Consider the following 23,190-nt stretch of genomic DNA (forward strand, 5'->3'; position numbering starts at 1 on the left):
ACCCTATTTCTCTACAGGACAACAGTTGGGGAACACTGCATTGCTGTGATTTTATTTTAAACGTTGATTCTACATTTTGTGTAAAAATGTGCCAAATGGGAAGGAGCATTGTGCTTGCTGAAGTCATGTTATAAAGCTTCTGTAGAAAAAGTGCTTTTGCAGCTGTTGTGAGGAGTAAGGTTATTGTAACACTGTAGTGGAACCTTAGCTACTACTCTAACAGTCATTTTTAAATCAGGTTTTTATTGCAGGAAGTGGCAAAGACACATACAAAAATGCAGCTGAACATTTCTTGAACATGAAGACATTTGGCATTATGAAGGAAACAAAAAGGATATTTGGGACACCAGAAAAAACTATAACCCGACTTACATTCAGAAAAGCACTTAATTACATCATAATTCCTGATGTTGCTGTGGAAAAAATGGCTTTGAGATGAGAGGCGCTAGGCCTAAAAAACAGACTGGAGAGAGTGCGAGATGCTGCGTGAATTGTAGAATTGTGGTTAACACTGAAACGCTAAAAGCTCTCATTGCAGTAAGGGTAATGTCCAATTTGCATGTGAGGACTAGCTCAACCTGACAACAAGACCAGGTTAAAACCTAGTATATGGCTGGACCTGACACATGTGATCCGGCCGACCAATGGTGTGACTTCATCACTCACTCAGTCACTCACTCAGTTAGTCACAGACATTCGCATTTGTAGGGCTGGCCCCGCTGTTGCGGTTCAGCCAAAAAAGAAGATCATTGCCAAAAATTATTTTTTATTGTTTGGCTGCGGTTGGAGGTTCACTGGAGGGGGTAAACTTTTACAGAACTAAATAGTGAGCTGTGATTTGTATAAATACATTTGGAATATTTCTAAATGCCTCTTCTTTTTTCCTCCATCACATTACATTACAGATGCTTTTATCCAGAGCAACTTACACACTTTTTAGATTGCATTTACATAGCATCCATTTATACAGCTGGATATTCACTGAAGCAATACAGGTTAAGTACCTTACTCAAGGGTACAACAGCAGGTTACAAGACCAGTTCCTTACTCGTTATACGACGCTGCCGCCCTTCATAATTCCCAAACCAGTTTCTAATCTGCTGCACAAGTGGATTTGCTTCATATGTTTTTTTTTTTTGCTGTTTCAGAAATCACTGGTACATCCTGATGAAATTAAGGCCGAAGAGATTGGTGGTCTTGAGACTCAAGCTTAAGAGAGGTGTTGCTGAATGGGTCACTCATGGTTAAAGGCATGTATTCACACAGATCACAGTACATTGTTTAATGTTTTAACAGTGTTCTGGGAATTAAACAGCATATTTTCCTGAATTAGTGATTAATGAATGAACTGGGGCCTTCGGTCTGAGAAAAAAATGACCATGACCACACCTTAGAAAAGCATAACCTTTTTTCGTGGATTCTTAGCAAATGCATTCTTCAATAAAACCCTGATACCTGAGCTACAATGAGCAATGGAAGAAATAAAAGCGCACACACACTTTCATCCCAAATTTGGAATCACCAATTGTCCCTCTCAAACCACATACTTACCAAGTATAATTTTTACTGATGACATAATCCTAAATGATGAATAAACACAATTTAATTTAGCTACCCATTCTTCCCGTGGCCTCAAGGGGGCAGATCTGAGAGCCAGTCAAGATCATGCTATGTATAGTTCATGCTATTGCTGGAAAACATCAACCCGTTGGTTTTGATGTTTTATGAACATTTATTAGGATTTTTCAGGAATATCCGACAAACCCACACAGTACAATACAAACCACATTACACCTTGGAGAGTTTCTCTCCTACATTCTTGATCTTCTTAATCCAATTTAGTGAAAAATCACTTGCAGTCATTTTTGTCATTTCCCTTTTGTCAGTGGAAATATCCTTGAAAGACAGGAGCCCTGCGTCCAGTGGCTGGCTGAGCAAAAGCTGTAAGGTTACTGTGCCCAACACTCACAAAGTCCTTTAGCTGCACTGAAAATCCTTGAACAGATGTTTTTCCCCATATATAACCAATGTCTTTCAAGAGTCACAATGTGTCACTTTTTGGCATTCCTCAAAATGAAGTCCTGTGATTCTTTATAGTGTTCATGTCCTGATCTTGTTAATTTTTGCAATTGCTGTATTTTACATGAAGTCATCAGAATCATTGCCATCCTATAAAAAGATACAAAAACAGCATACTTTAAATCAAGCAATAAAATAAATATAATTATTAATTGTTGCAATGACAAAGCTGCCTAATACTGATTCAAAATGCCGCTGCCCAACTCATCTACAACCTTCCCAAATTCTCTCACGTCACTCCTCTGCTGCAATCACTCCACTGGCTACCGGTCGCTGCCAGGATCCGGTTCAAAGTCCTGACCTTCACCTATACTGCAGCAAACAGGACAGCCCCTATCTACTTGGAGGACGTGATTCGATCCTATACGCCTGCTCGACTACTCCGCTCTGCAGCAGCAGGGCGCCTTGTACCCCCTCCCACCCGAGTAAAGGGATCACAGAGATTCTCCACCCTAGCTCCCTAGGGGTGGAACGAACTCCCTGTCCCTCTTCGAACCTCTCCCTCACTACCCATCTTCCGCCGTGGTCTGAAGACTCATCTCTTCAGACTATACCTGGACTAACTACCACCACTTGTATTTGTCCTAATATTGTAGCTTGTTCTTCTGCCTAGTTGGCATGGCAGAGGTTAGGTCAGAGTAGTGTTCACTGTGTGAACTAAACTGTGTTCTTGGCTAGAAATAGCTGTACAAAATAAGTATTGTATCTTATTGAACCCGTGTTTTGTAGTTGTCCATGACCATGAAATGCACTTTTGTACGTCGCTTTGGATAAAAGCGTCTGCCAAATAAATGTAATGTAATGCAATACTGAACAAAGACAAAGCTAACTTACCTCATTTGTTGTCATATTTTCTTTTGTCATGAGCGATGAATAATTCCTAAAACAAAAAAAGGTTCACATTGCGAATGTACAAAAAAGTATTATAACATATAAAGTTTTTCTATAAAGGTCTGAATTTATTTAATTTACTCACAAACATGGAATATATAAAAGGTTTAATTGAATATTCACATCCTGCACATATATTATGAAGCAAAAGATTAATGCAATATATTTTACACTTTAAATGGGTTCTTTCCTATACCTTTTAAGCCTGTGGTTTAAACTAGATCAAACTCCAATTTTAACAGCTGAAACAGGCTCTTAATTTAAACGTTTATATAAAAAAGAGAATATACTTTTAAATACAGTAAGATAGAGCCAGTTTAAACCATTAAAAAATGGGTAACTTAAAAATAGTACTTAACAGTTTCAATGCATTCTTCCTCTGACCTATTAAATGGGGCAACTTTGTCCTTGCCTTTTTCATAGTTCTTACCCATTTAAACTGTTACTACCAGATGTAACACTCATGACTTTGCATGATTTCTGCCTGTTGCCAAATATGTATATATTCATAAATTGCTGTAGACAACAGCGTCTTCTAAATAAATGCAATGTAATCTTACTTCAGCTCCTCCATTTCCTTCTTCCTCTTCATCTCCTCCTTTTCTTTCCTCTTTTGGTCCTGGATCTGTGCCTTCTTCTCGTTCCTCTCCTCTCGGTCACGAGACTCTTTCTCTGCCGCTAGATCTGGAAATCTTTCATCTTTTGTTTTCTCCAACCGATTCACAATCTCATTGATTTTCTTCTCAACTGCCACAATCTTGACCTGCAAAGTAACATCTTTCTGTGTCATTTTCTTTTGCCACTGCAGTAAATAATAACATGAAAGCAAAGGGAAGCATTAAAAAGATTATGGCACTGTCATTCACTTTTTATAATGCATGGTCCTCACCAGACCTGGGATAAAAACATATAGCCTATAAATATCACAGTACTTGCAACAGTTCTCTCATTTAAATAACAGCAAACATAGAACATGAGTATTTTAATTGTATTTTACTGCAAATAATACAAATATTTAACAGTTATAATGCTATTAAGTTACATTTACAGTTTAATTATTATCGTTTACTCTAAGGTGGTTTAAAAGCATCTAATCACCTTTCAGCTCAGTCATCAGGCAGTAGTTACACTTGTTGATTTGTTTGTGACTATAATTCTTGTTTTATTTTTATTTTTTTTTTGAATTTGAGAACTTTCAAGGACCATAAAAACTATTACCATAACCCAACCAAGCTCCTTGTGTTAGTACACTATTTTGGTAAATCCATCTGTATACGATGCTACTCTCTAGAACATGATGGAACACTGTTGATGGAATCCAATGTTGACTGCAATGTCTAAAGGAAAAAACCTCCTAGATTACACAAGACCTCTGAAAACTACATTTAAGACAAATGAAAACTTTATATGTTCTTTCATTTAGAAACGTGAAGTTAAGTTGACCTGTGGAAACCCTGCCATATAAATGCAATTATTATATATATAAGTAAAGTAAACTAAAACTGGCTTGAACAAACTACTCAATAAGAACATTAAGACTGGTTCACTCTATGGTTACTTTAATCTGTGGCGTTACTGCTTGCCTCTTTCTGACGATGGAAGCCAATCTGTCCTACATCCATGTCTCCAGTTTTCTTTAAGTTGCTCCAAGGGGTGTACACAACATTGATGTTGTTCATTTTGCACCCTGTCAAAAGAAAGTATTTAGTGTAATCCAACAGGCAGGATTAGCTAAATCTCTTTGGGTTCCTTTAGGAACCTTTCTTACAACAAAAATAAAAATAGTAAATATAGGCTACATAATTTGATCATAGTTTAATCTTCATTTAGATATGCTCAAATCGCAGCTGTGAATTCACAACTGAATGTACTTCAGGGATGTTCATCAGGATTCAGAAAAAACTGAAAACACCTGTTCACTGAATCAATGCAATGATGAAGCCTTTCTCAAGAGCACCCTGACGGATCATCAATAGGACCCCCACTTTTGATATATACAGGTTTAGATGCCTATAATTATAGCTGGAAACTGCAGTATCACCATTGCTACTTAAATTGAATAAAAAATTAATTTGATGCAATTCAACAAATGATCGTGCTGGTTGAATGGATTACACAAGAATACAGCATTCTGAAAATGAAGACACCTACAGTCTAATTCAGATCAACAGGCCTACTACAAGATATAAAACAGAAGGTGAGACTAGTGGTTGTTGTTTTTAAAAATCTTAGAATGTTATGAAAAACAAAAAAGGAAAAAAGGCAAGAAAACTATTTGCACCAAAACAATAGTTAGCAAATTAAATGAATCTTTCATGAAGTTATAAATTCTTCAGCAGATTTATCTCATATTTAAGAGATGATTTCAAATGTTGAATGTCAATTTGGTTACACAACTCAGTTCAGCAGCTTAGTAGATCACTATAAATAAAATATACTGCAATAAATAAGTCTTCTGAAAATGTTCTAAAACCCTTGTCAGCCAGAGTCAGTTTAAAGTTGCATTTTAAACCAAAATAAATCTGTTAATCTGCAGGCAATCTTACAAAAATCATTAAATGACAAACTGAGAGTATTCTGTTAGCACAATGGGATTGTTTTTAATGGTTGTATCTGCATCTTGACCCTAGAGGACAGAATTCCAGACCACAAAAATCTGGTGAAAATACCAGGCACAAATTATCTTTACGGTTAACCATGAAAGGGTAATACAGCCTCTGGCTAAGTAATTTCAACTTTATGTTTCCGGAAAAGCCAGTGGGCTTCTGAAAATGAAACCAACAGGAAATGTTTGCTTGGACAAATCAAGTGCATAGCAAGTACACAGTGAGTCAACTGCCAACCAAAAATGTTCTCATAAAGCAGGAGGCCTACAAATGGTTTCTAATAAATGCTAAAGGTTTACAACTTGATAGCCATACTCTGAAACCATGCTTGGGCATATGACAGCATAATAACGTCCGAGCACAATCCCTGACTAGTTCTAAGCAGTTTCAAAGATGAGCAGATGCAATACCTTGAATACTGTTGTTTTTGACAAGTTGCGCACAATCAATCAACACTTCTTTTGGAATGTCGTCAATTGTTAGCCCCTAAAATATAAAAACAAAAACAAATGTCAACATACCTAAATTACCAGGAACACTAAAGGCATACAATGCATATACGCTTGAAATATACACAACATAATTGGACAGACATTTTAAATAATACAACTAAACAACAAATAGTGCCAGCAGAGTAAACCAGAAGATAAGCATCATTTCATATGTCGGCGAAGTCGCATAACCGCACAATTAGAAATCAGTCTTATAAAATTAGTTATCTAGAATATCCGACCATAAATTTGAAACTTAATAATGATCAAATACAATCAAACCAAAGATTTAACAGATAACCTGAAGAATATAGTTCTTGGCCAGACTATTTGACTCACAGATTCTCATGTTAATGCAACACCAAAACAGACATGGGTTTAATAAAATAATTTATTAAACATACGTACAAAACACAGAGCATAAATAGACTAATCTATCCGGGGAGAACAATACTAACTATGGGAAGGTAGGAGGGTTTGTGTGTGTGGGTGTGAGGAGAAGGAGGGAGAGAGAGGCCCCGTGTGTGGCAGTACTCTATGGTTACACCACCAGTGCAACTCTTCCGAAAGGACAAATAGAAACACGCAAATTCACAGGAGGGTTTGTGTGCGTGTGTTCAAAATAATCTCAATAAAGAGTAAGCTAAACTGTTGCTACTGCCTGGGGTGTTTAGTCAGTCTTACAGGGATCCTTCAACATGCGTCGTCTCCAGTGGTCACAGTTGGGTCCTGGAGACCGTAGTCGTGGCGTGCTGAATTTGTGGATGTTTCCAGCAGGGATATGCAGTTCAAACTGGGTTCCTTTTCCGTAGCAATGGCGATATTGTTCCGTCTGGTCGGTAGTAAAAAGGTTCTTCTTGCTGTAGCTGCTCATGGTTAGCTGACGCAGCACCGGGCATACTCTTGTTTCCATGTGGGATCGATTAGGCTTAGTCACTGCAGGCGAGGTAAGTTGGCAGGACCTAGTTACTGTGTAGAGCAACTATATGTGCATTTAGATAAATCAGTGACAGCAATAATCTTAGGTGTCCTGCGAGTGTCTGAATTCTGGAGAGCTCCACTGGGTTGTGGGAACTCTGGAGATGGAGAAGCAGCACAGGGTGAGAGCTCCAGGGGAAATGTCTGCCTGCCATGGGTGACAGGCACAAACAAGTGAAGATAAGAGAATAAACAGAGAGCAGACAAGAAAAGAGAGGGCAAGCGATTGTTGGCGCTCACTTTTATTCCCTGGTGGGGGAAAGGGTATCTTCACACTGGTGCCGTGTGACGACAATTAAGAAAGCTGCGCACACTTCAGCTGTGCCTCTTGTTCTTAAGGAGTCATTACAAGGACCAGTAAGTATCATAATTTCACTCACCACACACACTCAGTTGTGTCTTTGGTCGCATGCCTGGTCACATGCACAATGAGGACAATGACGTGAAAACAAGGCTACATCATGATGAACCAATTAAAAAACACAGAGACTTTGAGTAAGGTTACCATAAAACATATTATATTAGTAGAAAAATGTTTGTGTTGATTTGATTACAGTTCACTTAGGTTAATTTTAGATACATTCATGATTTACTGTTAACTTTAGGTAGGCATGCAGCTTTGGTTAACAGGATGAATTGCTGCTAGTCAATTTACAGTATGATATCACTGTCTACCGTCTGTCATTTAAAACATTATTTCAAGAAAATAGTTATCAACCACCCATTTCACACATGTGAAAAAGTAATTGCCCCCTAAAACCTAATAACTGGTTGCACCACTGCAGAACTGCTTTAATTCAGACAGATTGGTAGGTTTTCAAGCATGAACTGCTCATTTCAGGGTCTTCCACACATCTCTGTTGGGATCAAGTTTTGGAGTGGCCTAGTTAGCCATTCAGATGTGGACTTACTTTTGGGTTTTGGATCAATGTCTTGCTGCATGACCCAATTATGCTTCAGCTTCAGCTAACGGAGAGATGACTGGGCATTCTCCTAAGAATTTTCTGGTACAGAGCAGAATTCATGGTTCCTTCAATAATGGCACGTCGTCCAGGTCCTGATGCAGTAACGTATCCCCACACCATCTTACTACCACCATGTTTGACTGTTGGTATGATGTTCTTACTGTGAAATGTTGTATTTGCTTTACGCCAGACGTAATAGGACCTAGATCATCCAGAAATTTCCACTTTTGACTCATCTGTCCATAGAACATTGTCCCAAAAGGCTTGGGGACATCCAGGTGCTGTTTTGCAAATATGAGATCAGCATTGATGTTTCTCTTGGTTAGCAATGGTTTCTCCCTTGCTACTCTCCCATGAATCCTAGAGTCTATTTCTTATTGTGGAGTCATGGATGCTGACTTTAGCTCAGGCTAAAGAGGCCTGCAGTTCTTTACATGGTATTCTGGGATCTTTCGTGACTTGTCTCACTGTGCCCTTGGAGAAATTTTGGCAGGTCGGCCACTCCACTTTTCATTTGGAGATAATGGCTCTCAATGTGGTTCAGTGGAGGCCTTAGAAAGACTGATTTAGTTCAACAGCTTTTTTTCTCAGAATCAGAATTCATATGAAATAATAGACCTATTAATTTGGGCTACTACAATAAGTCACTCTTATTCCCTCTGTGTTCTTTCATTTGTTTGCAATAAAATGTTGAATTTCAATTCAACAAAGATGTATTGTTTGCATGTTGATTGGTCTTGCATCAAAGATGCTGGTGAAAAGGGAAAAACAGAATTAAAAATATTGAACAGTGAGTTTTATGCAACTACACCAACCCACAGGTTTATTAGAGGATGACACAGAAAGATTGCTCAATTGACAAAATGTACGGAAACACACTTATCAGTACCATAAACATAGCCTTCGTGACTATCTTAATATAATGTAAGCATGCAAACATGCAAATGTCAGCCTGAAATTAGTTCACTTTAAGGGTGTATTTTTTAAGTCTAGTACCATTTACAGGGTTCATACACTTTTTCACCAATGATTTTCAATGACTTTTCCATGACTTCTCCACAACCTTTAACTGAATTTCCATGACCAAAACAAATGACTTTATCTCAGCGGGACGATTTCAAATTATTTATTGTAACACTAAGTAAAATTAGGTCTGCATCTGAAACATATGGTGCCTCTCTAAAACAAATAAACACCAGACAGACACTTAGATACATTCTTTCATTTTTTAATTCGAATAGTTTAACATTTTCGTCAATGTCTCAAACAGGGCTCGAAATTGCGACCATTTTGGTCGCATATGCTCCCAAAATTTAATCTGTGCGACTTCGAAATATAATTGGGAGCATTTGTGCGAGTGCAAATAATTGTTCTGGTGCAACCTTTTTTTTTTTCTTTTTTCAGTCGAACGTCTCTTTCTCTGTACATTCGCTAGTTAGTACACTCAGTATGTGCCTTGTGAGCTGACGGTGACCCTTCTAATCAATCGTGAGCTTGACATTCTTACCTTTAATGCTGATTTTAAATTGGTTAATATTAGCCTTCAATCACTCCCTTTTGCAGCACTCCACTGTCACGCGACACAGAGAGCTAATGCTTACTTGTTACCTGAAGACAAAAGTTTATGTTCAATTTATTAGCGTTATCGAAAGCTGAAAAGTTGAAGCGAACGATTACGGCATTTTTATTATTTTTTTGAAACATTAACGTAGCGTTTTGTGTAGCGACCCGGTTGAAACAGCTAATTTCTCTGATGCAGTTTACTGGCGGTTGATTTAATTAGCGGTATTAATGTGACGAGAAGCGCTTTGTCGTTTGAATGCATAACACGCAATTCCTTGAAGAGTCGACACATTTTAGGCATGACCGTTTAACTGTTACTTGTAAACCGTACTGTTATTGTCGTTTTTTATCAATACAAAATCTATTGCATATATTGTTGGTGCTCCTTACATTTTGGTGGGTGCTCCTAACTTTTTGAAATTGGAAGTAAAAAAAGTTAATTTCGAGCCCTGATATATAATTGAAGCTGCACTTCCCTGGCATATTGTTGGCACAGTAGGGCCTACGTTTACTAACTGGTACATTAGCAGAAGCGTGCCTGTTGGGCGTGCCTGTAAACAGACTGAGCCAGACCAAATTAACTTCTCACACCACCAAAATACCGCGAAGGTTACGTGCCAATTTACGTTTTATTACTATACATACTATTTTTATGATTGGATTAATTAGTAATTATATTTTATGCAACTTTAGCTATATTTCCATTACTTTTCCAAAACTTTTAAAATTGGAAATTGCATTTTAAATTTCAATGACTTTTCCAGGTTTTTCATGACCGTACGAACCCAGCATTTAAAAAAAATATGTGATGCCACACTGTTATGTTCGTAAACCTTTATTAATATTAACACTTGTTTAAACTATTCAAATAGGGTAATAGTAAATACAAAAATTATTTAAATAAAATAAAGAAAGGGTGGTAGACACAGAGTATGAATGTATTACAACAAATATTTACAAAAAATGTATGTGTTATGATGTTATGTATGCGTTGCAGCATGAGTCCTGTGTCTGTGTGTGTGCAATTACTCAAATCTCTGCAACCCAAGACAGAGATTATTTAACATTATGGCACCATCTTTCAAAAACACCATTTCACAAAAAGTGCCCTGGCCTGGCACACCTAATTTGACAACATCTAACCGACAAGCCCCCCATACCCTCGCATTAGAACAAATTACAGTGTTCACCCAGAGGTGTGCCTTGTTTATTTTTGCATTCTTGCAATGCACTGCAATCTTTTAAAAAAATATTTTGGATCAAATCCATGCGTGATGATATTAATAGTTTGATACAAAGAAAGAATATTCTATGGCTCTCTTCTTTGATGGAAAGTTTAAATTGCTTTTATTAACAGGATATAGCAGCAAGTCCATGGGAGGTTAAAAAGATGCAGCTTGTTTGCTGTCATTTTAATTATGACAACAGAAAACAATATAAATGCAATATATTAACTGACTTTTTCTTTCTGCCTGATTTGCACCTGTGTTATTGAAAGTAAGGCAGCTGCACGCTATGCCATACTTATAGTAATCGCATGCAGTATTTTCCTTAGACATATCAGTTATCTCAGAAATATTCCACCATCTTCAACGTTGTCATTATAATTTTGAAAAAGTATTTGAAATATAATGAATGTGTAGCTTGTACAAATGTTTTTAAACTAACATTTGGACATGTCATGATTGCATAAGAATGTATAAAATAATATTAATGCAATCATGACATGTCCAAATGTTAGTTTCAAGGCAATGGATTGTAATTACGTGATTTTTACTCATATCCACTCTATGGAACATAATATAGGCTACATGTAACTTTCTGCTGCAGACGTGCAGTTCAACTCGTTTCCTCAACCCAGCACAGCACATCAAAACTAAATACTTGAAGCTGTCTCTCATCAACTCCACACATGCCTTTAAAAAACACCCCTAAAAGCTCAGAATTCCTCGCTGAACACACACAACGAGGCCGCAAATATATGACGTCACAGCATTTTTCAGAAATAAAAACATCTTTTCGTCAAACATACCTTTGTCTGTGTGATAGGGAAAGAATAATGAACAAAAATGTCAAAATAGGTAGCATAGATTGAACCTCAATATATTAGTGGAAATATTTTTAATTTGCTGTCAAACCTGAATGGATTGCAATGGGAAAATAGGCTTTTTCAGCAATAATTCAGGTATCACTAGTGGGCGACTTCACATATGATGGCAAAACTGAGAGCCAGAAAACTGGTCCTTTGAACTGTACAGAATGACTCATTGGTACCTATACAAACTTAATATTTTTTTATTACCTTTGGCATTCTCAAGTACACGTGAGCCGAGGACAGTTTATCCACATGAAACCTGTAGGCATAATCACAAGACAATTTCCCATAAAAGATTAGATGTGGAATACACGGCAAATGCTCTTGTTGACTGTGTATCAGTTAGAGCCCGACCGATGCCAGATTTTAGAGCCCGATCCGATGCCGATCCCGATTTTGGAGAGTCCTAGCCCACCGATTACCAATGTTTTGACCGATATTTTGTCAAAAAGTGCAACATTTTCAAATCAATTTGAAAACTTATATTTTATTAAAGTTTCCATATTTAAGAACATTTATAAGCAAACAAATAAAAATAAAAATAAACACACAAAGAACTTTTTAGATAAAAAAAAGTAAAAGATGATATAAAATTAAATGTATATATTTACACCATCTTTAAGTGTGTGAAATCAAACTAACTCCACACCTTGCTTTTACTCCTTTCTTTTCCAGCCATCTATAAAAAATTAATTTTAAAAAAATCAGTTTTCCAGTTTCAAACATGTATTTTTATGAATATTAATATTATTGTTGTTGTTATTCATTTGTTATTATTTCTTAGTATCTATTCTCAGTAAATTAATTATATTTTCTTATTTTATTCCTACTACATGATCTCAAAGAGTAAGACTTCATCTAGCGAGCTTCCCTGTCCATAAGAATTCGGTGGTGAAAATAACTACAATGACGCGTGACTAGATGACACACTCGCTCGCAATAACGCATTAGCTATTGACACATTATTTCTTATTATATATTCTCAGTAAGTTAAATGAATTATATTTTCTTATTTTATTTCTACTACATGATCTTAAAGAGTAAGATATTATCTAGCGGAGCTAATGAGTGTAACATTAGATGAAATTAAATTGACTGGATGAAATACGTGAAAAAAACTACAATGCGCTTCCGTGCAGGTTACCCGTGCTAACTGTTGGTTGATTCACTTCTCCAACAGCAATCCTTCTCTCTTGTTATCACGACAAAGCTAGATAACATGGCTTAAAATGATCCACGTTAGAAGTGTTTTATCTGCGTTTTTACTGTCTGGTTAGCTTGCTACGATGACACGTGACTAGATGACACACTCGCTTGCAATAACACGTTGGCTATTGACACAGCATCATATAGCCTAGTAGCTAATATCATCTCAGATAAAAAAAACAAATGTGTGATGCATTCGATCACCATTTTTATTTTGGCTGGTTATTTATTTGAGAATACAGCGATGTCCTCTGGAAATGTAGATCCTACGCTGCTTATGTGCTCACTGCCACTTCATAAAGGCTTGCTAGACAAGTCTTGCAGTGCAGAATATTGGATGAGGCACAAGTGACAAAGGTCTTATTACAAAAGTAGTGCGTCAGCTGCTGCAGTTCACACTTGTATTAGAGCTCCCTCTACTGGATAATTCTAGTAACTAGCAATTACAACGTTCGAACAGACAAGTACAGATAAATAATCAATGTTTTTTTTTTGTTTATTATACTTATTTAAAAATCGGGACACATCGGCTGCATAACTGCCGATCCCGATGTCGTCAGAAAAGTCAAATAATGGCCGATATATCGGCCAAACCGATATATTGGTCGGGCTCTAGTATCAATTACAGATTCAAATCACGTGTGGATAATCTGAAAACTGTCTATCAAGCTGTTGGCACATTTTATATATAAACAGACAGACTGAGATACCTGTTGCACAACATGTATAAAATGCCCTCTAGACTATAGTGGTTAATGGCCTAATTGTATTAAGCAGTCTATGAATATTCTGCAGTTACTGTAATGCCCAAATCTGCCTTGTTTGCATGATAGTGGATTAAATTAAGGTGTTTAAATAAAAAGTCTCTCACCAGATATCTTCTGGCCATCCATATTTAATGAGATCTTCATCTGTGTTGAAAAGAAAAAGACAGCTGTTCTTCCTGCATGCATATCTTCAATACATACAGGTACAAAAAGGCCAACAAAAACTTAATCACCTGTCATTTATTCACAGTGAACAAAGAGCTGCAGCATATTGGAAATGTTAAGCTAACTGAACTAGCTATTCTATATAGGCTATCAGTAGTGGCTGGTGGGTGTGGTAACAGGGAAGGACAGAAATATTTTTGCCTAATAACTGCTCCTCCCTCCCACTGAAAAGACGGAGGTCTGGAAGGGGCATGGCCCCCCTGAAAATCACCCCTAAAAGTTGATAAAAATTAGATTTGGAATGTTCAATGTGGTCTAAAATAGAAAAAACAATGAAAGATATGTAACTGTAATTAAAATAACATGGAATTGACCTGCTTAGCTCTCAAATTGTTCTGCTATTAAAACTTTGATCTTGATTTGAAAACCAACAAAGTTCCAAGATGACTAAAGTACATACTTACAAAATTGACTGTACATGTATAATAATGAATTACACTTCCCAGATTCTAGAAATGGAAAATTTTTAAATTGTGTGCAGTTTTCAGAAGATGTTATGAAGTAAAAATACTAAGATCTAACTAAATACATAAAAATAAATACCAATACATACAGCTTGGAGTTATTGTTTCCCAATATTCTGTGTTGATATTGATAAACAGTTATTTCCCATTGTAATATCTGAAACCAAATTGGTTACAAATAAAAATGTCCTTTGGAAATGGTTGGATAAATTCATTCATGCATACAATTCACATACTGAAATACTGGTAGCTGCCATGCTTATTAATATCAAATGTGTTCCTTCGCCAAGCTCCTCCAACAATGAATAACAAAAATAACAACCGCATCTTCTCGACCTACTACCCTCAATTTAAAAACTACAATATGAAAAATCTATACATTTGCACAGCTACATTAAGGTGTGTGGACACCCCTTTGGCTGGTGCTGTTTTTCATGGTAACTTTGGGCTAGGCCCCTAGTTCCAGAGAAGGCAAATATTAATGCAATGACATTCTCGATGATTCTGTGCTTCCAGCATTGTGGCAATAATTTGGGGAAGGCCTTTTCCTGTTTCCTGTATCTTATAACAAGCTTATCTGTCTACTAGCTAGCAAATATTAGTTGGCTAAGAGACTGTCACTGGCCTCCTCGCAAGTGGACTGTCTGGTGTGTTTGGCAAATAACCTGCAGGCCTGACATTAGCTTAAAGATTTCTTAACCAGTTGAGTTTCTTTTTCCACGCTAGCATTTTAGGAGTTCTAGCATAACGTTAACTATACTGATATTAGGTCCCTCTCCCAAAAGACCAAGAAGTATATACTTTTCAATCAAATTCAATCAAATTTTATTTATATGGCGTATTTCACAGCAGTTGTCACAATACGCTTCACAGAGAACCTTGGCCTAGACCCCCACAGGAGCAAGCCTGAAGCAATAGTGGCAAGGAAAAACTTTCCCCAGGCTCAAGGGGGAAACCCATCCTCCTCTGGTTGGCTTTTAATAGCACTTTATTGTAAATGATCAATCAGGATCAAAAATGATTTTTAGTCACATTTCTTGAAATTGTGTGCCTTAATGTCATTTACACAAAAACATTATAAACAGTGGTACTCACAATTAACACGGCTGAAAAGTTGGTCAACTTCTGACATCTAATTCAACATTTAAAACTGTAATATAAACTACATGACCTAAAGTATCCAGGGGAGTGTATCTATGTTCCCAGGGTCCTACTGCACCCTGACGAAACGTTGTGAACAATTTTTAATAATTCTTGGAAAATATTATTATTATTATTGAGGACTTCTGAGCATAGCTAAGCCATTTGTTTGCTGATAGACCTAGCTGACATCGTTTTCTGGAGTAAGACAGAAAATCGTTGATTTACTGTCTCTGTTTCTATCTACTGAACACAGATAATATTTCATGTAGAGCTGGGGAACATACGACCATGGAAACATAGGACCCTTTGTCATGTTCCCATTATGTGCCATATAAATCTGGGGAACATGGGACCCTGGGAACATAGGAACGACCCCATATCTAGATACCCCTTGGTTTGGGGCTTTTTTCATGGTTTGGGCTCAGCCCCTTTGTTCCAGGGAAGGCAAATCTTAATTATAAGCAAAATGGACTTAGCCTATATCTTCTCCCCCAAGAAAATTCCAACTCAGTACAGCTACTAAGTTGGTGACTCACTTTTAACGTTGTGGCCTTGGGACCGCTGAACCACAGGATCGAATCCCACCTCCCATTTCTTATGCATGCTTATTTGCTCACAAATGATTGTCTATTATTTTTCAACTATTGCTTTTGCAACTGTATAGCCTAATTCTTCTGGATCCTTCTCAACCAAATCTGCCCGTCTTTCACCGAACGTATACACTGTATTATGACATACCATCTACATGTTCTGTTAACCGTCTACATTTGCTTTCAATGTGAAAGTATTCTAGCCGGCTAGAATATAGGCTAGTTAGGCCATATGGAATAAAACCAGAGATCAGTTGTGCTTACTGGCCTATCTTATTTAAAACCACGAACACATGACGGCATTAAACTACTTCTTATTCCAAAGCCGTTCATAACTTGTTGGTGCAATCATCTAGTGCCCATGACGCCAGCATCCTGTGATTGCTGAACTCAGACATTCTGTGCTCCTGAAACCAAAGAAAACACAAACTTGGTGTTCCAGCTTTGTTAGTAGATGATTCAGGACAACTATGCTGAATAGGGAGGTTCGCAGTGCCACCATTGTTGCACTGGTCATCCATTTACCAAGCACCCCCTTCCTGCAGTCTCATCTGCAACTACTACATCCCCCACCCACGGCACACTAGAAAACTGTGTCTATCTGGGCATACATAAAAACATTCCGTCATCATTATAAATTTGTATTCTGTCATGGCAACAAAATAAAGCCAAGGCCATGGCGATGTAGGATTCTCTTAATGGCAGATGTAGATACTTTGATACCTGATCAGGGTTTTCCCTACCATATAAAGGCTTAGGCGCAGCGCCTAAGTGATTTGCGGAGCATCTTAAGCCGAATGAACGTCGAAAGGAATTTAGGCGACATTTCAGAATGAATGTAAAAACAACGGTGATGCGCTGACAAAAAACAAACAAACAAAAAAAAAATGGAGAGGTGGCTTTATGGTTTTAAACACACTGCGCTATGATGGCATTATAAATAGAAGTGGGTGATTGGCGAGCGTTTTTATGTTTTTTATGCATGGTAAGTTAAATGCATTTACAGAATATAGCGTTTTTTTCCCCAAAGATGGTATTTCTCGATATAATTGTGCCGCCATGTTAACACATTACTACGGTTGCGGGTCAGGCACTCCTCACGGTAAGAAGAAATTTTAGGATAGCGCATCCAATTTTGCTTGTGTCTAAAGCGCTGCGACGGAAACAGCGATAGATTTACCCACTAACCACATCTGTCAAAAATGTAAACAAGTAATCCAGTTTTCACGGTCGGGAAAAATTTTATGACATTAGCCAGCGAATGATTCAGTGTCTGTGTGGTTCCAAGATTTTTACATTTTCAGATAATTGTTCGTACAGATGCTTGTGGTACCTTCAGTTGTTTTGAAATTGTTCTTAAGGAGGAACTGGACTTGTGGAGGTTTTATTTCTCAGGTCTTGGCTGAGTTGCTTAGATTTTCCCATGGTACCAAGGGCAAAAAGGCAGTGGCTCTAAAGAAAGGCCCTTAAATACAGCCACAGGTGCCAATTAACTCCAAATTATGACAATTGGCAATGAAAAGCTTCTAAAAAGTAATTACATCAATTTCTGGAATCTTCCAGACTGTTTAAAGAGACAATGTGTGTATGTAAAATTCTGACCCACTGGAATTCTGATATAGTGAATTAAAGCTGAAATAAATCTGTCTCTAATCGATTGTTTTTAAATTACCTTTGATGTCAACAAAGTCGATGCCCTAATTGACTTGCCAAAAGAAATGTATAGTAACATGACAAGTGCAGAGTTGTGAAAAACTGAGTTTGAATATCTTTAGACTAGGTATATGTAAACTTTTGACCTGAACTGTATTATGGCATTCTAATCAATTTCTGTGACTAAAAATGGAATAAATGTAAAATATTACCTTTGGTTTTAAATGTAAAGATGTCCCTTTCAAGTTACAGTGGTAATTTTATTGTCTTCAACAGTCCATTTGTGAAATATACACTCATTTGTGACGCCTGGGTACCTTCCAAAATAGCTGTGCATTATACCACACGTTGTTTACGGTGTTGTCACCATTTTTAGTACAACCAGGCTTGATTGACAATGAATTTATCCAGCAGGTGACCATATAAGCTTTCTAACGATGTATAATATGTCTAATTTTACTTTTGGAATAACGTTTTATAGCCCAGCGTATCCAAAAGTTTTGAATCATTATCACCGCATTCGAGGCAGCAGTAAAAGACGCTGCACCCGGTAAAACGTAATCGATAAGTTTCATCATTTCTTGAAAATATTATTATTCTTGAGAACTTCTGAGCATGGCTAAGGCATATGTTTACTGATAGACATAGCTGATACTGTTTTCTGGACCGAGTCAAGAGGAGAACGACAGCACTGATTCTCTGTCTCTGTCTCTACCTACTGAACACAGATAAGATTTCTTTGTTGATATGTAAGTGTTACTGCACAAAATATTTCGGTTATATGTTATTTTTGAAATTGAGGGTCTTTAAATTGGTCAGTGGCATTTTATAATGAGGATATTTCACACTATAATGTAAGCGTTCTTTGATAACAGTAGTTCAATAGGGTTTGTGTTTAATGCACCGAATGTGAGGTGGGCTGGAACACTCCAAAAACATGGTGGATGGTTGAATATTGTTTTAATGTCGTCCCATCCCCATACAAGAAAACATCGCATACTGTCGAGTGCAGAAAACATACTAGTTAATGATTACACATTTAGGTACTGTACCAGTGTGTTGTGTGACAATGTTTTTTCATTATTTTTAAAGGAGTAACATTGTGGTTTTCACACTTTCTCAGTTTTATGTGCTATTTGCACAAGAGGCATTGAAGAAACACGATGAGTAAAGTATTAAATATGACCGTTCTTTATTTTTGGAGAAATATGCATTTTAAATTTATCGTCCTATTTTCAACCGGTTGAGAATGTTACCGACTTAGTGCATCACAAGTACAGTAACCACTCCTCTTTCCACACCCCGTAAAGAAATCTGACTGGACACACCGTCCTGCTACAAGTGTGCTCTGAAGTTTAGGTAGAAAACAACAAGGCTGAATCCTTCTGACGTAATTTACATAGAAACTATACGCTCAGATCGCCTAGTTTCACTCACTGTGGCCAAGCGGAATCGATAACGTTTCAGAAAATATATAACTTTAAAAGGTTTAATTCAATCTTCTAGTGGGACTTTTGCCGTTTATTGAGGGTGTAAAAGAAAATTTTGGTGCCGCTGACTATAATCGAATGTTTTTCAGATTTACCGTTCGATTGAGCAAGTATCATTCAAAGTAGCCTATATTTTTATGGGTTAGTGCTGTCCGATTGTGCTAGCTACTTCACATTAACCTTGTACGGCGATCAGTAAAGGCTAACAGCACAGTACAACTTAATTCTTGTCACTTCTATCACCATTGTAATGAGCTAAAAAAAGGCGACAAACTACCTTTTCTGTGAGAAATGTATTGTAGAGCTCACGCACATACACTGCCGGCGACATTCTAAAGCTCGGTTTTGCCCTCCCTACTGTCAGTCAGATTGCTGTGATAGCTGATTCTAAATCATATTTGGGGACCCATGGATAACTCGTGACCCATAGTTTGCGCCGCTGGCTTACAGGCCAGACAATGCAAATATTTTACTAACTTTAGATTCATTTATTAGAGTGCCTTTTAAGGACTATTAGACTATCTCTGGTTGGTTATATTAATTTACAGCTAGCTAGCTAACTTTAGCTAGCTATGTAGTTTGCTTTCATAATGTAATGTTATCGATAACGTTAGCTAGCTAGTTTGCTTTCATAAGGACATTATAGTTGAAGTTTTATCTTAACTTAGCTAGCTAGCTAGCAAAAATTATTATTGGATAAGTCAACGTCCTTAGCTATCGATACTTGATATACTAAGTTAGCTAGCTTGTGAAAATTCAGTCTCCCAAGATTTGCGCATATCATGGAGGTAGCTATGGTAACGGGGCGCGGTCTGTCAATCATAGCTAACTGACAGTTCTCATTACCACGCCCAGGCAGTTCAGGTGAACTTTTATAGTGGGAAATTTAGGCTTAGAAAAATAAGTTTTAAAATACATTTAAATGACTGAATAATAAAAACATTATGCACATTTGTTTTGTTGTTGCCTAAAGACAACAACCATGTTAATCCTTTAAATCTGATATCAATGTTTCATCTTAAACCTTCATAAGAGGCACATTTATATGCTTTATAATAGACAAAAAGCATTGTATTCATTTTTGGAGATATTCTGATTATGTTGCTGGACCCCTAGATATTTTAGACCACTGTACTGACAGAAAGGCAGTAATTCTCACTTGAGAATGATGCAAAAGTGAGTCTCTTGAGTCAAAACAGTTGATTTGTAGTGAAGTACATGATAATGTTGTGATTTACAGCAATGTATAATTTAGACATTTTGGATAGATTTGGAGACACTGGGTACACTGCTTACTTTTTCCTTCATAGATCTTTAGTAGTTCTGCATATTGTATGCACTTGTGGTCACAGTGTTTTTGATCCAGGACATGCAGAGTTTAACCTTTTTTATGGAATCTCTCAGTATTTCATTGCAAACTAAAACAAAGAGCAAATTCATGATAAAACACAGGGCCAAGTTACTTTAAATAATTTAGGAAGCATTGGATAGCAGCATTGCTCTGGAATAGAGAATGCTTAATTTGTGTTAGGTAAGATAGCCAATGTTGTTTATTGTAATTTTGCGCACAGAAACTTTTGTACGTTGAAAATGTGTTTTTCTTCAGATTTCACCTACACTACAAGCCAATGGTAATATGCTACCTGTGGTTTTAAAAATAAACTTAAGGTATTTCACTCAGTTTAATGACCCCTCCATCTCCCTCCCACCTCCCATTTGCAAATGATTGGATAGACCTCCAATAATTTGCTAAATTGTTGTGCTAAAAAGTTGTGTCTAAGATTATTTTCAAGTAAACTCATCTTTTTGTGTTATTGTTGGTTGAAATTTGACATAAAAAGTTTATACTTTGGTTTGAAATTTAATAAATGCACACTGAATATCAACATACTATACTGTTAAGTTTGAAGGGAAGTTATCAGAAGGGATCACAGACGTGGCTTGGTTGATCGAGAAATACACTTACTTTCATATTTGTCCTTTCCCATGTAGATGGTATAAGGAGGTGACACAACTGCAAAATAATGCACAATAAGCTTCACTGTAATTTTCAAAAAATCAAATGACAAGTGCTGTCATTGACTAAGCATACGTTTGTCTGATTCCGTTAGTCTCATTACTGCAGACTAGTCAATTGTACACTTAAGAAAGCCGGCAAAATACTCCGTACATGTCCACGTATAGTTGACCCGCTAGTGGGTAGCAGTGTAAAAGCGAATCATTCTCATATACACATTTCACCAGCAGGTGGAAGACAAATAATTCAAAAGAGTAAGATAAAAGTCACAAAACAGAGTTAATTTGCTAGTTGACATCCTACTTGTTACGGTACAACGGTACAGGGCCTCCTACCTAGTCATATATAATATATAGCTAAAGTGAGATAGCAATCATCGTCGATACGTCGAGCACGTTCAAGTAAAGTACTCACCAGCACTTGTAAAATAAAATACCATCTTCAAAATATTATCAGTATAGAAAAATGTCAAACAGATTCGCAGCTAGATAGACATACAACGTATTCCACATGAGCTACTAACTGTATGGCATGCAGCGGAAAAACCAAAGGAAGAGAAATACCGGAAGTATTCAGTTGGAATAAACTAAAAACGCCTGACCTCCTAGCTATTTGAAGGATACATGTCGCCATGTTTTGAGGCTCTACCTATCAGTCCGAGCCTTTTAAAAAACTATTTTCTCATTGTTGAACTCAAAAAATAAAAAAAATTAAGCACGGTAGCAGAGTCATGCTCAGACGTGCGTTTAAAACTTCCAAACGGACAAAAAAAAAGATCTTTCTGCAACCAATATAAATGTCATAGCTCTTAAACGGACATTTCATTTAGAACACTTCTTGGTTTATATGCAGATTCATTGTTAATTGAATAACACAAAAATTGAATTGGAAAATGTGTGCTTTTGAATTACAGAAATATTCGTGAAGTATCCTATGGTAAGGGAATGATGATAACAGAATGACAGAGACACATGCTGAGTGAATATTGGTATCTAATGTCACATTATTTCCATGACATCACAAAAATATACCGTGGGCACTGTTATAGTAATCACCTCAGCCACAGTAATATTTATTAATTGAATATAAAACAAACATCAGTGCATTTGGCTCAAAATACAATGTTTGTCTAAAGAATAATGAACCAAAAATTATATCTAAAAAAAGTATATCTAAAAATCATAATATAAATATTATGTTAAAAAGGTTATACAATTTTAACAAGCACATGAACCATTTATATAGAATGGCAAAAAATAAATTGATTCACCTCACCATTTCTAAATTGGCTTCAGCAATGGTCTCTTCCAAATAGGGGTGTGCAGAGACGTCATTATCTGTATCTGTATCTGTATCTGTATCTGTTCAACCAACAAAATTATCTGTATCTGTACTCGGATAGAATACAGGAATTGGGCGTGGTTTATACCGGAAGTCAAGTTAAATCAGGCAAATGCTGTATTTTTGAACCTAATGTTCATTGGCAATGAAATATATTTCCACATCCTCATACTGTACCATTTCATCTCTCTCTTTTTAATTTTTTTAAAAATGTTTTTAAAAGTTGTATAAACTGTCTGAACCCCCGCCCCCCCTCCCTTAACTGGGGGGACATTGAACAATCAGAAACTGAATATATATATATATATATATATATATATATATATATATATCGAAAGATTCTGTTTTGCATTGGAAACTATTTACAGTAAAGATATATAGAAAAATGTCATTCGGTTGAAGGGAATAATCTTAAATTCCAATTAGCCTATGCTGCGTTCGCGTTTCTTGATGCGTTACTGCAGTTCGCTAGGGAAACGTGAATTAGGCTACTACTTTACAACAGTAATTACATAACAATAATACATGAACTTTTTTGCCTGTTTTATTTTTTTTCCGTACTGAACTAAAGCCGCGTTTCCACCGCAGGAACTATACCCCGGAACTAGGAACCTTTTGAGGAACTC

At 36.8% G+C, this 23,190-nt stretch overlaps 1 protein-coding gene across 2 annotated transcripts; it reads right to left on the reverse strand.

Moving 5' to 3' along the window:
- Nucleotides 1–223: 223 nt before the first annotated feature.
- On the reverse strand, nucleotides 224–21,792 carry ccdc25 (coiled-coil domain containing 25). 2 transcript variants are annotated; one of them, XM_064334882.1, is made up of 9 exons: nucleotides 21,638–21,792; nucleotides 21,173–21,220; nucleotides 13,746–13,785; nucleotides 11,876–11,927; nucleotides 5,987–6,062; nucleotides 4,554–4,657; nucleotides 3,531–3,733; nucleotides 2,914–2,959; nucleotides 224–2,169 (listed from the first exon to the last, which is right to left on the reverse strand). In XM_064334882.1, the coding sequence occupies exons 1-9, from the start codon at nucleotides 21,660–21,662 to the stop codon at nucleotides 2,140–2,142; spliced, it is 624 nt and encodes a 207-aa protein (XP_064190952.1). In that variant the 5' UTR covers nucleotides 21,663–21,792; the 3' UTR covers nucleotides 224–2,139. The 2 variants fall into 2 exon arrangements, with proteins under 2 accessions (XP_064190952.1, XP_064190961.1); XM_064334891.1 differs by lacking the exons at nucleotides 11,876–11,927; nucleotides 13,746–13,785; nucleotides 21,638–21,792 and having other exon boundaries at nucleotides 21,173–21,196.
- Nucleotides 21,793–23,190: the final 1,398 nt, after the last annotated feature.

This window comes from Anguilla rostrata, chromosome 1 (genome assembly GCF_018555375.3).
Source record: "Anguilla rostrata isolate EN2019 chromosome 1, ASM1855537v3, whole genome shotgun sequence".
NCBI classification, from domain to species: domain Eukaryota; kingdom Metazoa; phylum Chordata; class Actinopteri; order Anguilliformes; family Anguillidae; genus Anguilla; species Anguilla rostrata.

Bases quoted from the DNA above. Each gene is read 5' to 3' on its own strand.
- ccdc25 (XM_064334882.1), bottom strand. From the start codon at position 21,662: ATGGTATTTTATTTTACAAGTGCTG. The intron at 13,786-21,172 runs GTAAGTGTATTT...TTTTCAACACAG, and splicing joins GGGAAAGGACAAATATGAAA to ATGAAGATCTCATTAAATAT. The intron at 2,170-2,913 runs GTAAGTTAGCTT...ATCTTTTTATAG, and splicing joins AAAATATGACAACAAATGAG to GATGGCAATGATTCTGATGA.